The 14757-nt window shown below is 34.7% G+C and overlaps 1 protein-coding gene across 12 annotated transcripts in view; it reads left to right on the top strand.

The window, feature by feature from the left end:
- NRXN3 (neurexin 3) overlaps window positions 1-14757 on the top strand; it is an 877901-nt gene that overhangs the window by 757496 nt on the left and 105648 nt on the right. For 7 of the 12 annotated variants that reach the window (XM_065751877.1, XM_065751894.1, XM_065751937.1 and 4 more), the window contains one exon: window positions 9761-9850. The exons of the other annotated variants lie outside the window; for them this stretch is intronic. In XM_065751877.1, the coding sequence (XP_065607949.1) occupies window positions 9761-9850 (90 nt within the window). The remainder of the gene's footprint in view (window positions 1-9760; window positions 9851-14757) is intronic. 12 annotated transcript variants of the gene reach the window in all.

Below are 14757 nucleotides of genomic sequence, written 5' to 3'. Positions count from 1 at the left end.
TTGTTATCAAGCACCAGTATTTCTGTAAGCTTATCATTAAGAAAGCGGGGGATACATGTTGATTTTTTTTATCAAGAAATGCAAGCTAACCAGGCAGAAGAAACAGTACAGAATCAGTTAACATCCATCAAACTGAGATAAGAAGCAGAGTTTACCTAAGGAAATGTACGTTTACAATAGTATTTTCATGAAGGTAACCTGTCTTAATTCTCATTTAGGATCCCACAGAGTTCTTTAGATTTAGAAAAAAACTGAAGGAATAAGAAGCATTTTTATGTAGCATTATTTACTATTAACTGTGAAACAGTTACCAGAAAAAATCACAACTTCCTAAAGTATAAATATTTGCCACAGTGGTACTTCTAGATTTCAGGTAGTCAAAATACTCTCTTGGTTATAGCTTGGATGAAGAAAATGCTGTCAGAAGACACTAACGTTTTGAGGAAACTTCTTGTCAGTGCAATCCTAAAGAACTGGGATGTGCATTATATTGCTGTGTGTTGTTAGTTGAATTAGTGTAGCATTCTTCTTGCAGCTTCCTGAATCAGACTAGACGTTCCATATGTCCAATTTACAGGTGAATACCAAATCCAAAAAAAGAAAATTTGCTAGAATGGTCCTGGATTTTGAATGGTTTCTATTCTGTTTTCCCAGAGCCTCTCTGTGCATCTAATCAGCTTCTTGAGCTGCAGAACAGACAAGTAGATGAAATTTCAGAAAATGTTGGCAAATCCACCATGGCGACAATGAATATATGCCCCCAAATATGTACTTCTTAGAAGTTTTATCGTTCTGTTAAGGATTGGTTTGTGACCTGAAACATGAGGTCATGTAAACGATACATGTTAGTATCATGTCTACAATCATTACATTTGTATTACTCTGTAGGAAAGCAAATACTTTTGTTTTTCCCCTCATTAATTTATCTAGAGAGACATGATGATGTGAAATGATACTCACTCCCTCTCTAGCTGGAATTTGGTAGATGTTATTCTGCTATATTGTAAGTACACTGATCAGCCAAAATTTAATACAAACTTGACAAAATAAAACCTAGGTAATATAGGGACATCTCTCCATTTCTGTAATTATTTTTTCACTTATAATCTTGATTCTCAAATCACAGTATGACATACAGCATAACTCTGAAAGAGTTGATCTTTACATTTCCCCACCTGTAGACTCGATCTGTATCTATTTGAAAGTATTCCAAGTATACCATGGGGCAGTGAAACATATTTCTACCTAGGTCTTCTCTTCCTGTTTGCAAATGCTGTAAGTGCTCTGGACTGAGGAATTTCCCTAAATACTGAGATTACATTCTTATTGTCACTATAGGCCTTTGAGTCCTTGTCCAGATTGTCTTTTGGTGCAAAACAGGTGTATAATATTCCCTGCAGGATCCAAGCTATGTTATTTTTCCTTGTATCTCTTTGACATCCAGCATGCATCTTGACACCCTCACCAGACTATTTTCCAGAAATAGTAATTGCACACTTAAAAGATGTAGCAGTGTCCTTATAGTCTTGCTAATAATTTCAGGCTGAAGTATGTGATTGCTCACATAAACGTGATTATCCTGACTGAATGTTCAGATGCTGTGGTTTGTGTCAGGTGTTATGTATCTGTTATTAATGTCCAGGTACAAAGCATAATCAGTATCATCAAAAACTTCTGATAAATTTCTTGTTTGCTAGAGCAAGATGCATTATTAGAGGCTCAGTCATCTGTTTATATATATATGTGTATGTGTGTGTATATATATATATATAGTGTAGTATATGTATAGTGTAGTGTATAGAAGAATGGATAAGTATTTCTCAGATGGGGTATCAGGCTAAATAAGATTGCTGGATAGTGGGAATTCTGCTAGGAAGCACAGTGCAAGAAACTCCCAGACATTAATACAGTTACATTTCTCTCCTGGATTAGTTCTGTTTTAGTTTTCTGCTCAAATGGAACTGTATAACATTCATTTTCCTCTCTCCCTTCCCTTCTCTTGTTCTGTCCCTGTCTTTCTCTCTCTCTCCAATACACACACAGAGTAAGCAAGCAAACATCTGGCCTGAGGGCTAAGAGGCTTGAACAACAACTTTGCGCTGTTCTGATCTTATTGCCTGCAGAAAGAACAGTGCCAGCTGTAATCCCAGGTTGACACAGCTGACATGCAGTGACAGAAGGGACTCATGCATCCTCATCAGCCTTCCCCCTGCTCACTAAAGACACTGGAGAGTACAAAATCATTGAAATCCCGTGATGTGACAAAGAAACAAAACAGAGCACTGTGTGAAATGCTAGTCAGAAATGAAAGGGACCAGGCATAGAAATGGAAGCCAGAAATTCTAAAAATTCCAATCCTAATTATATATACGCCATTCTCTGTGGACTTGGACTATGCTTTTACTACTCTGTGGCTTAGTTTTCCAGTCAGTGAAGTTAGGATAAAGCCTCAATTTACATTATACTCAGGGATTTATAAATAGAAAATATCACACAGCACACTGAGTACAAAAACCTCCCTGGATTGCATTTTTGCTATTGCTTAGTAAGTACTTGGAGTACTCTGTAGTCTGAAAACTTTAGTGTCAGACTTGCAGAATCTTTTCTATTTTTCCTTAAGTCGCATAGATTTGAAGTCGGTGAGATCATTCTGCATAGCAGACTGAGTTGCATTTTATCTCTTTACTACCCTTACTGTAGCAGTTTCTGTAACTCAAGTCACTTTCCAAGAAAGCAATTGATTTAGAAGTGCAAGGTGGAAAAAATATATCTAAAAAAACTGCAAATACCTTTTCCCCTGGGCTCACCTTACTTCTGGCACTGTGCTATTCAGTAATGATTTTTCTCAATGTTTGGATGTTTCCTGTGCCTCTCGTTCATGGCTCAGCATTGTGAATAGTACCTGTCCTTGAGAAGGCTTACATAGCCCTGGAATTCTTTCCTATTTCTGAGCCAATGCAAACAGGAGAAAACAGGAGAAATTATTTGAAGAGGATGTAGTTTGCCGATTTGTAGCAATTAGGACCAACCAGATGTTTTCAATCTCTTATTTATTCAATTTCATAATCAACCGATATTCCTCACTATACTCTTCTAGGGTTTACAAATATAATTCTAAATAATTTGAGAATTTCCTTGATGTGATGGGCATTGCCTAGTATGTAATCTGAATAGGAAGTGCTTCTTAGTAACTTTCTTCTTTCATCAGTCTTTTACTTGCTTTTAAATATTTCCTTGGGCTCACCCTTGAGAACTTGATCCCTCCAGTAGAATTTTTAACTTGCTGTTATTTGTAATCGGGTGCCTTTCCAATCCATGTCAGACATTTCTAGCTTTAACTTCCTGCTGGCTGTGTCCAACATAAGCTAGCAGTCTACCTGATTGCACTTGTTTTCAGGAGCACAGTAGTGAGACACTGACTCTTTCTGAAGCAAGTGTAGTAAGAGCATTACATTTCTTACTTCAGAAGGCACACCACTATGCAAAGGCAGTTGTTCACAAATTGACCCTGGAAGCCATACAGTTGCATTCCTGTAGTTCCATGTTTAAGCCAATGCCTGTAAACTGGTTTTCCACCAGTGTTTTTCCAGTGTCCCACATAGCCACAACTAAGATAAACAGTACTCAGATAAATGAGAGTTAATGGAATTTAAAGTATCAGTGCCTTTTGTTGTTACTCTTGGTCCTATAGGGCTATGTAAATCAGATCCTGTGTCTTCCTGAAGAAATCGAAGAAGTAAGATGTGGGATATTAGCAGTGGATTGTATTCTGATCTCTGTTTCATATTGCTTTGTACAAAATGAAATCTGTCCTTTTTTAAAATGGAAAGATCAATACGTAGTTTCAGTTGTTCTTTAATAGTCACTTTAGCCTTAGCTGCCTGATATGTGGCTTAATCAGGACACGGAGAGCAAAAAAAATAACAAACAATTTGTACATTACTTACTTAATGTCCCAGAGATTATACAGATATTCAAATTGCTTCATATCTGTCAAAAAGTTGTATTGAGAGCTGCCTTCTCTATACCATACCCTAGTTTATTTTCCTAATACAAGTGAGCTAAAGGAAACTGCTCTTATCACATGGCCTTGATCTCAGCTGAAGTAATTCATTATAATCTAATGAGTAAAATAAAGCTCGGATCACATTTCTCAGAACTAACTTTTCTTTTGCAACCTTGAAAAAGTTTGATTAACCTCCTTCCAAATTAGCTGGGTTGAATTTTCTTTTCATTTTGCTCCTAATGTAGTTATGGGTTAGATATTGAGGTGAGGCACTTACTATCTTGGTGATGCATGATAGGGCTGAAAGATTAATCTAAAGGAGACTGAATGTTATGAATTTTGTCCTGGGGCAGAGAAGAGATTTAGATGACTTCTTGAAGTCTTCTCTGGTCTGATTAATGCTATAGTGATCCATGTTAACTACACCTTGTAAGCAGATAGTTAAACCCTAATCACCTAGTTTGCCTTCAAATTTCCCACAGAGTGTGGCCTCTGCTGCCTTGCTTTCAACTTGGACTCTATCATTTTTGAAGATAAATCCACAATTATTTAGTTTAAATTGTTTAAATTTTTTTGTGGTTAACATATTAAATCTGAGCACTTTAAGTAGGGAAGTGGTACATATGAAAATGTAAATGGCAAGATAAACCCAAACAGAATGGCAATAGCACAAAGCTTCTGTTAGAGATGATAGGAACTTAAAATCAACTACAATCATCTGATCAAATGAGAAACTTTTCCTGAGATCTCATCTTCTGTCATGTAGGCAGTGAGCTGAGGAAAGCCGTCGTATGAAGATCAACATTTAACTCCATTCCACAGTGAGATGAACTGAGAGGTGTGGCTTATAGCAAACAAGTTGATCAGAACAAGTTAAAGATAGAAGTCAAGGACATCTAGGATTAAGGAGAAATACAAAGACAAGAAATAAAATGAGAACTCAATCGTAAAATATGTTTTAAACTTAACGTAACAATAAAAGGAAAGCTATGTTCTGAACTTACTCTAACAGGGAAGGGAAAGCATACTATCTAAGTCTGGAAATAAAAATAAACAATATCAAGACTTGGCTGTTTTTCAGTCACTCAAATATAATAAAATGAAAAATTTGAATTAATTTTCCATAGCATTCCTTCTTACATGAGGCAAAAAAAAAAAAAAAAAAAGATTTGCAAGAATTTGTAGAGAGACTATTTGTGGTAATTATAAAGACAGATTTCATATCACCAATCTTATAATTATTGTGTTTGATTTCTTGGCCTTTTTGCTTCATTTTTGAGTAAGTAACATCTGTGGATTCAGATTTGGACTTTTTCCAAGCGTTTTATAAAAATGGCTGTGAGTAGATATTTTTCACGTTATGATTCTAATGGCAACATTTCCTATATTATATAACATAAGCCTTGTAGTAATAAAACAAAATAGGCAGCTCTGAATGTAAAATGTAAACAAATTATATCTTTATTTTGTGGTGTTCAAAGCTAAATACGTGTTTAAGAAAATGTAAAAATTTGAGAATTCAGTATATAGTAAATTTGTAAGTGCAGGTGCCTACATACAAAAATGATTCAATAGGTTCATTGTGTGCCTTTCACAAACATACTTCTGAGGCTAAGTCTCTGCCTTTTATTAATTATTAAAATAAAATGGTAGTTACTCCATGGAGCATGTCAGCCTCCTTTTCCAGAGCACATCAGTTCTAGAGGAATTTGGGACTGCATTGAACTGGATCAGTTTTTTAGTAGAGGATTTAGCACTCTTAAGGTCAACTTTGCAAACTACCATTCCCCACTTTCCAACACCGATGTCGATTGAATATTCATCTTAGACAGTGAGATTGTTGGCTTCCATAGCATCTCAAATGGTTTCAGAGGGTATCTGTGTGAACAAAGTAGTCAAATACTAACTACTTGCTGGTCCTCCTCCCACTGAAATTCCATCTAGAAAAGGCAAGGTGAGGTGGAATTGGTTTAAACCTCTAGCACTAATCTCAAAACATTTTATTGAATTGTTAGTATTATGTAGCCTTCTATTTAATACCTGTTCATTAGATAATGGCTTTTAAAAACGTATAATCAAAGAGGAAAATGTTACTGCTTGTATTCTCTCTTCCTAAAGCAGCCTTCGGCATTAATTTAGAACAGATTAATGTTTTCTTTGGATGTTCTTCTTAGAATCTTCACAGACTTGACAGCACATCAGGTTGTATTAGTATTCCACCTGGAAGCAAACACTTTCTGCACAGTGCAATTTTCTGGAAATGTTTGTCTTTTCTCTTTCTTACCAAAAGGCAGTAAATCATTGTCATTGGTATCTAGGCCAAGAAGAAACATTTTTTCAGACTATCAATTGCTCTTTTAATTTCTTTGGCTTAGGAATCCATTTTGTTTTAGAAGTAGGTGTTAAGGCAAAAAAAAAAAATACTTGTTTCCTTAAAGGAACCATGTAAGGACAGTTAAAACATCATCCAACATTGTAGGGTCTTCAAAGAAAATTCTACTTTGCCCATGAAAAAATTTTCAGTATCTTCCCCTGGGATGTTACTCTGTGTCAAAAACATTTCCTGTGGGAACTGCTAATAGTGATTAGCAGAAGCAAATTTTGTTGATTTTTCTCATTTTAGTTTGATCTAAATTGAAGATTATCAGAAGCTAGAGCATGAAGTGCGTCTAATTTATTTATCTATGTAGTCAATTAAGCAGTAATACACTGAGGGATCTATCAAGAGACAAAAGACTGGTAACCAGTGGTATTTTACCAGCAGGTTAAATTTTATGTTATAGATATTTCATGGCAGGGGAATAACAAAAAATAAAAAAAAAATCTAATTCTTTTGTTTGATTTTCCTCCAAAATACTTAGTCATCAGGAATGTTTGTGGTAGTTGAAATATTTTGATAATTCTGGTTAAAAAAGATTCAGGGATACAGAACATTCCAAAATGCTACTACTGAAAACCTTAGGGTCATAGGAATCTAGATACTTAACAGCGTGTTGGAAAATTGAGGTTTTACGGCATATTTGCATTTCCAGTATCTATAAACTTGGGAGATACAGCTGGATTTCTGTTAGTTGAACATATGACTATTAAATTGGATAACAGACTTATTTTATCCCTGTCATCACATATCTGGATATGATCGAATTAGAGAATTTTGAGTGAGAAAGGAGAAAAATACATGAGGGAATGCATTTCTGAGTCAGAGTTTTTATAGATGAAACTGAGTAATGAAGCAGATTATAAATTATATTAATATACAGGTGTTTTTTTATCAGAAGGAAGAAAAAAGGTGGAAGTTATCTTAAATGACAAATTCCTATTTCTCTTGGTATAATTGAAACAATTAGAATTTATGAGTGGAAAAATATTTAATCAATCACAGGTAGCAAAACCAACTGACACAACTTTATTATCACGTCCTGCAGACCTTTGAGACCTACAATGATTCTGAATGAAAAAAAACTATGGGATTAAGTGCATTTTCTAAAGTGAATTTAAATGACTCATTTTATCCTGCATATTCCTTTCTGAAATAAGGATTTGGATTAGAGCTGGACTCAAAGAGAAAGGAGGGAGTCCAGATTATGTGAGCGAATGGAATGTTCAAATGTGAGCATATGTGTCATAGATATTTAGAAAAGGCGTTGCACTTGAAGTCACAAAAGGATCATTACTGAATTTACTTCATGTTGAATTTGCATCGCTTCGTGTTTCAGCCATGATATTTCCTTTTTGAAGTTTCATATCAAATGCTGTGTTTATTTTTTTAGCTTAACTCAAATCAATATTAATTTAATAATTTGTATGTGCTTAATGATATTTACTGAACAACCCAAGCTCTTGAAAAGGGAAAGCTTGTTCTCTAACTCTGTTGTAACCAAGTATATCAGTGAATACGTTCTCATGCACATGTATTTAAAAATCATTCTCACTAATGTATGAAATAAAATTTAAAAGCAAAACAAAAGAATTAGATCAGATGCTAATGTTGAATTTTAAACCTATTTGAATTTTCTAATGTCCATCAGTTTTTCGTAGCTTTTAAAGGTATGATTTTTATACATCCATTAATCTTGCTGAATATATCTGCCTAATAATAATAATAAAATTAAATTAAACCTGATTTTTTAAAACAGTCTTTAAAGATGTGGTGGGCAATAGTTGTCAGTTCTGGCTTTCTTGAAGGTCTAGCGCTCTATTACAGGAAATCTATTTTTAACAGTCATGTCTTTTTCATTGTCTCATTTCGTTTTTACCTTCGTCTTGCTGGCCTGTTCTTATGGGATACTCTCTTTCTGAGAAATTACACTTTTCCCTTCTACAGCCACCCCTATTACCAATCATATTCCTTGCAGTTTGAAAGACTCTGATGCTGACCAGGTGAAGTGTCCTACTGTTATTTGTATATGTATATAGTCAGGAAATATACATATATTTCCTTGAGGTATCTTTACATTGGAAAAAGATTCCAGCATACACATCAAAATTCAAATTAATATGAAGTCCTGTTAGGTTATTTATTTGTTGGATTTCAATAGAAGCACTACAAATTATGTAGAGCACTTGTGAATCTTGGACTATCATCTTATTCCAAGCACTAATACTACCACAGGAATCTGGGGGCTTATTTTAGTTTTTTTAGGGTTTTGTTTGTTTGTTTAAAGGACTCTTTTTACAATGAAACAACTTTTATAAAATAGATCATGAAACAAACATTAGAATGTCACAAATTGACTTGCAACTGAAGAAAACAAAAGTAGAATGGTGGCATTTGTTTCTTATCACTTCTAACATCATCAAAGCATACTGTGCCTTTCTGCTAAAGGTTAGACCTACCCTTCTGATCTGCCCCTGGCTTTTTTCAGCAGCCAGGGAATGTGGACAGAGTTTGACTCTTATCCCCGTATCTTTATTATGCACTCTGTGAGTGATAAATGCTTTCCTTCAAAGTACACTTTACTGAATAATGCAATTATCCATTAATGTGAAACCATAGAACTGATCTTGCCAGAATTTATATTTTGGGTAATCATTTCTGCTTTCATTTTAGCTTCTAAGTTTCTGTTTTCCTCTGGCAACTGGCCCAAGACTTTGGTAGCTGAACACAAGTCCTCACGTATCTTCAGTTAACAGTTCTTCATCTTTTTAGTTGTTACTTTCATTTTTTACTATCTTCTCACTCTATTTGAGTGTTATTTGGTTGTTTTTTAAATCTAATTCTGTTACATCCTTTCACCGTTAATTTCTTATAATTTCTTCAGTTTTCTTTCTCTTTTACCAACTTTCAAGTCCTAACACATCTTCTAGTACTGCAAGAAAGATTATAAAAATGCTACTATCTATATGCTTGTGTGACTGACATATTCTACATATTCCGCTACATTCTTTTGTTTAATTAGAGTCTGTTCAGAGTGTTTTAAATCATGTCAATGAGTTCATTCAAGGTCTCCTGTCCTGAACAAATTATACATGCCTTTCAACCAATCTGGATAAGAAAATACTCTGAAAATTAAGGAGAGATGTTATTCATAGGATTTATCTTCTTTGACCTTCCAGAACCTCAGGCAATTGGATGTATAACTATTCTCCACCTTACTAAAGATAAATCTCTTTCTTTTCAAATACATATGTATGCACACATGTGCTTATTTATTTGTACCTAAATAAAGTCATAAACAAACAAAAAATCTAGGATGTCTTAACCATTGCATTGACTTTTCAGATTGTTTTTAAGCTGTTTTTTAAACTTTAAAGGCAACACTGATAGTGAACGGTTCCAAATGGTAAAACAGAAAATCCCCTTCAAATATAACCGGCCTGTAGAGGAGTGGCTGCAGGAAAAAGGTAATAGTCATTAAAACTTTCATTTTAAACCCATTTGATTCTAAACCCTCATTTTTAAAGCCTGCAAATAAATGTTTCTTAAATGATAATCGCCTGCTGCATAAATGACTGTTTTAATTTTCATTATAATTTGTGTCAGCTTCCACCTGCCATATGTTGATAAATCATGCTATAATACATTGCTATTAAAATGCAGTTAAAGGGACAAAATTCTGAGCTTGCTAACACAGTAATGACAAACAAGCAAAAATTCAGGAGACATTTTCTAACAAAACAAAATGAAGAAAGGAGAAGTGCAACAACATGTATTATGGCAATTTAACCACTGCATGATCTTCCTATTTTGATTTGTTTTTAAACTACATTCATATATTTATTATCAAAGTTTTCTTAAAAAAAATCAAACCTTGTTAAATCACTTTCTGTAAGTTTATTTTTTCTCATTAGTCTGACCAGCCACTGTGGCTATGTGTTTTCTAATTGTTTTCAAATAATTAATCAATTTTAAAAAATGTTGTAAAGAAAACATTTTTTAACATTTTCATTTAAACTACAGTGAGGGAGACAGAGAAAGATGGTTGTTCTGTCACTTTTATTCTCTATGTGGAGTACAATTTCAGCGCTTAATTGGTACATTTTATAAGTTTGGGCTCAGATTCTTCCCTAGCTTATTCTAAGGTGCTACTGTTATCTTTTGTGAACTTCTCTGGAGCAATTGGCCTCAGTCCAACAAGATTTACCAATATGTGAAAGTCTAATTGGATTGAGAATTCTGCATACACTTCAGTGATCTGCTGAAATGGGACTTGTGTCATAACAGTAATGTTCTTTTATATGGAATTTGGAGAAAAACAAAATCTTGGATGTAGAACCCATTCCAAAACTTGCTGAAGGTAGCAGAATAACTCTCAGTGATTTCAGCAGGGTTTAGACTGGGCTCTTCATAATACTGTGAAGAATAAGAAGGTTCTTTTCCTTCTAAACTAAATGTGGTATCTAAATTAAAAAAAAATAACCAGAACTAGTTTCTTTACTTCAAGCCTTGGAAAAGCAGAACACAGTCTTCTCTGATTTCCTTTAAAGAAAGTATTGCTTAAAAAAGTGAGTGACCTTTGAACTCAGATCTTGCATTTTCTGTGTTGACTTAGTCTAAGGGTGATCAAATTTTCCAGGAGAGAAAATCAAATTTTGTACAATGGGAAAACATTATTTTACGTTCTGTTTTTAACTTCTAACTATGGCTGAATTAGCAAATTGATTTAGCCAGCAGGGATCAAGTTAAGGCCTTAAAATTATGGCTAATTGCAGTCAAAAAAATTTTTTGTGAAGAATCTTATCCTTCAAAGTACTGTGCACACTCAGTTCCTGTTGATTTCAATGACAGCTGACAGTGTTGCCCAATTTCCAGATTTGGTCTACAACTCTGATGTGTTTATAACTAAAGCTAATAAAATTATGTGACTGAAGCAGATGTTTTGACCATTATGGTTTCATGAAACAGTATATTTCTGATTACAAGTAAGGAGATATTTAGATGAAAATATACAGAAAATGCTTATTGAGTCTCAGTGGGCTACCCTGTTAATTTACAAGGTCAAACTAAATTAAATAAATAAAGCTTAACACTAAACAGCGGATAATCTTGGTAAGTTTGAATTGCTAAAGTCCCTTTAACACTAAAGACAGTGATTGCCTCAGTTTTATTAAAACAGATGCATGTTGAATTCTTTGATGCTATTCATGTGCTTGAGAACCCATTCTTTCATGTCTTTTTTTCCCCTTTTTGGTTTGCTACAAGTTTTTTGTTGTTGTTGTTGTTTTTTTTCTTTTTACTATTATTATTTTATCACTGCTTCTCTAAGTTTGAGTTTATAAGCATGCTAAGGTACTTTCCTTTATAAGCCATCCTGAAGATTTGAACTGAAGTCTACCTTTTGTGAATATTGATGCTTTGTTAAAAGACAATCACACATGCAGTAGGATCTGAAAGACAATATTTGAGAATTCAGACACCCTTGAAGCACTGGATGATTTTAGGTTAGATGCATATAGGCACGATTTCATCAGAATGAAAGGAAATTCAGTCTTCACATTTTGTTTTAGGAAAATGGCATCATGCAGTGCAACACCTGATATAAACATCTTCATTCCTTCATTCCTAAGTAGATAGAGCTTTTCAGTCAATTATGTAGCACTCAAAAAAGCCAGAGAATGAAGAATTTACCTAGCTGTTCACCAGTCTGCTCATCCATCTGGTCATCCATCCAACACTTACTGAATCATGGATACCTTCTGTATAAAGATGATGAGTGAAGGCATAGCTCACTATCAAAATAAGAATAAGATGGAATAGGAATAAGATGAACTGATGAGTGGAGGAATAGACAGATTCATAAATGAATTCACATACAGAAAAGCTGTCTTCCATTGTTAGTTCTTTGCTTCATTGAGGTAAGATTACACACATTTTGATTGACTTTTTTAATTTGGTATTATTTTGGGACCATTATTGCATAATTCATTATAATGAAATACATATAATACAGCATCTTTCTGAAGTGGAATCATTAATGTTGAAGTTTTTTTAACTTTATAAATTGCTGACAGTATTAAGAGAGGTACAGATTTACTATCTTGAATTATATGAGCAATAAGTAAAACAGTAAATACTATTAACTTCACTGAGATTGTGAGTTTAAAAAAATTCTAAATTGTTCAATTTCAGATATCATAAAGCCAGGATATTTTATTAGTAGAATGCTGGTGCCTGCTAAGGTTCAAATGAGATTTGTTCTGCAGTATGAGGAACTGATAAAGTTCCAAATGCATCTCAACAAAAAGACTGATCCTGGAAGTTCTTAATTCTGCAGATTCCTCTTATGTGAGAAATCTCATTGATGTGAATAATTGTACTTTTGAAGCAAGAGCTGTTGATCTGAATTAGGGTTTGCAAAATCAAGCCTAAAATCTCTCCTGGCATTACAGAAAGCTTATATTTCACTAAGATTTCACTGTGAAATTTCTTATTGGTATTCAGTTTTCCAAATGAAGAAGTCAAGGAGAAAGCAAACAAATAAATGAGAACTTGAACTATGCAGAATATTTACAAAACACCTCAGAAACATAAAATGCACTTGTTATTTTTCTCTACTGTGGCACTAAGCAGTGGGAAGAATTCTTTGTGGAAAAAGATGGACTATAAGTTTGCAATCCAAACACTGAATCGAATTTACGTGTAAATTTTTTCAGTGATTTTCCCTCATCCATATGCATTTGTCTGTCGATTTTATTCATGCACGTGTACGCCATCATTGAGGGAAGAGCAAAGATTGACAGATTGTAGGTAACTCCATCAAGTGATTGTTCTTTTAGCAAACAGAGTTCTAGTACCAGTGCTGTCTACGGTGTTCACCATATGATGCAGTGCATGAATTGTCCTGAACTGCCAGTCCTCTTACCAAACAAGGACAACCCCAAAATTCTCAATCAAAATTTTGTTTTATTACTGGAGTGGGGCCATTTCCCTGGTGTAAGGTGTCAGCATTTGGTGATGCAGAGGAAAGCCTAGAAAGAGAAGTGATCTCTCTTTTCTTTTTCTTTCTTTCTTTTTTTTTTTTTACAGCAATAATGTACTTATTTCTCATTTTTAAAGTAAAACAAAAGATACAACAGACATATATAAAGGCATATTATGGGCTTTATGGGCTTGGGTTAGAGTGAATGAAGTGGATGACATTCTTTGTTAGTTCATAATCCTCCAGTAAAATAGAAGGAATCCCTTTTCTTTCCTGGTTTAGGGAGGTCTCCTTCTTGAGCAGTGAAAAATGATTCTTCTTCATCATTGCCCACCCCTTTTTCCTTTGGTAAAAGATGATAGAAAGTGACGGTATTGGTTCAAGGTGAGAAAATGAATGGAAATGGGAAGTTTTGAATCAACACTTTTCCTTCATTTTCATGAATATTGTTTCAAGATTAATGAAAGAAGATGGGTGATTATATTCCCTGCTATTTATTCACATCACCTCCATATTTTGGCTCTGTATAAGTTAAGTGGGAAGGATGGAACAATACAAGTGTAGTGTCTGGGTGTGCAGGGACAGAGATGGCATGGAAGGAAATGTAATTCTAGGGAGGGGGAATATGTGAGGAGATCAGAAAATGGTGAAGTAAGGGACTAACAGCATATCCATTAGACAATCTAATGCTCAACAGAACAGATCTACTAGGAGGAAAATCAGATTCTGAGGTCACAGTATATGACAAGTTTGGCCTTCTACAGTGTGCCATACCACTTCCTCTAGATTTGGGGACAGTTGGACTGAGAGTGCTGAATATTTTCATGGATATTTTTATTGGATCCTATTTTCCTCATAGACAAGAGGCAAGACTGAAGAACAAAAAAAGCTGCTCTGATTTTACATGCTGGGAATTCCTGGCTCTGGTGCATTTTTATTGTTTTAATATACATAAATGGCCTCTGGTAAGTTTAAAACATCCTAAGATGCATAATGCTGCATCAAGTGCTTAAATGTTTTCCAGGGCAAGGGCACCCTCCTTTTTTATTTCTCATTTTTTCATCAATGCTGTTCCTCCACCCTGATCAAGTCCTAGTGTTTCATTTATAAATCTGTGGGTGAGGAGCACAAGGGATGTGCAGCTCACCCTCACGTGTTCTCATGTTGCACCTCTCCATACACTTTTGCTCAGTTAGCTACGGCCCTCTATGGGGACAGGAACTCCTTTCAGATACATTTCTTCTCTTGTCCCCATTCTCTTCCCCATGGCCCATCCTGTCACCATAAGATGATGCAACACCGCATCACCACTTGACTTCGAGACCTGCCACGACGACCACCAAAATTGGTGAGCTCCCCCTTGTATTTTGATCTACTTTAACCACTGTCTGT

Source organism: Cyrtonyx montezumae, unplaced genomic scaffold (genome assembly GCF_038088225.1).
Source record: "Cyrtonyx montezumae isolate F1298 unplaced genomic scaffold, pur_monq_1.0 scaffold_10, whole genome shotgun sequence".
Taxonomy (NCBI): domain Eukaryota; kingdom Metazoa; phylum Chordata; class Aves; order Galliformes; family Odontophoridae; genus Cyrtonyx; species Cyrtonyx montezumae.
This window is presented reverse-complemented; position numbering and strand designations above follow the sequence as displayed.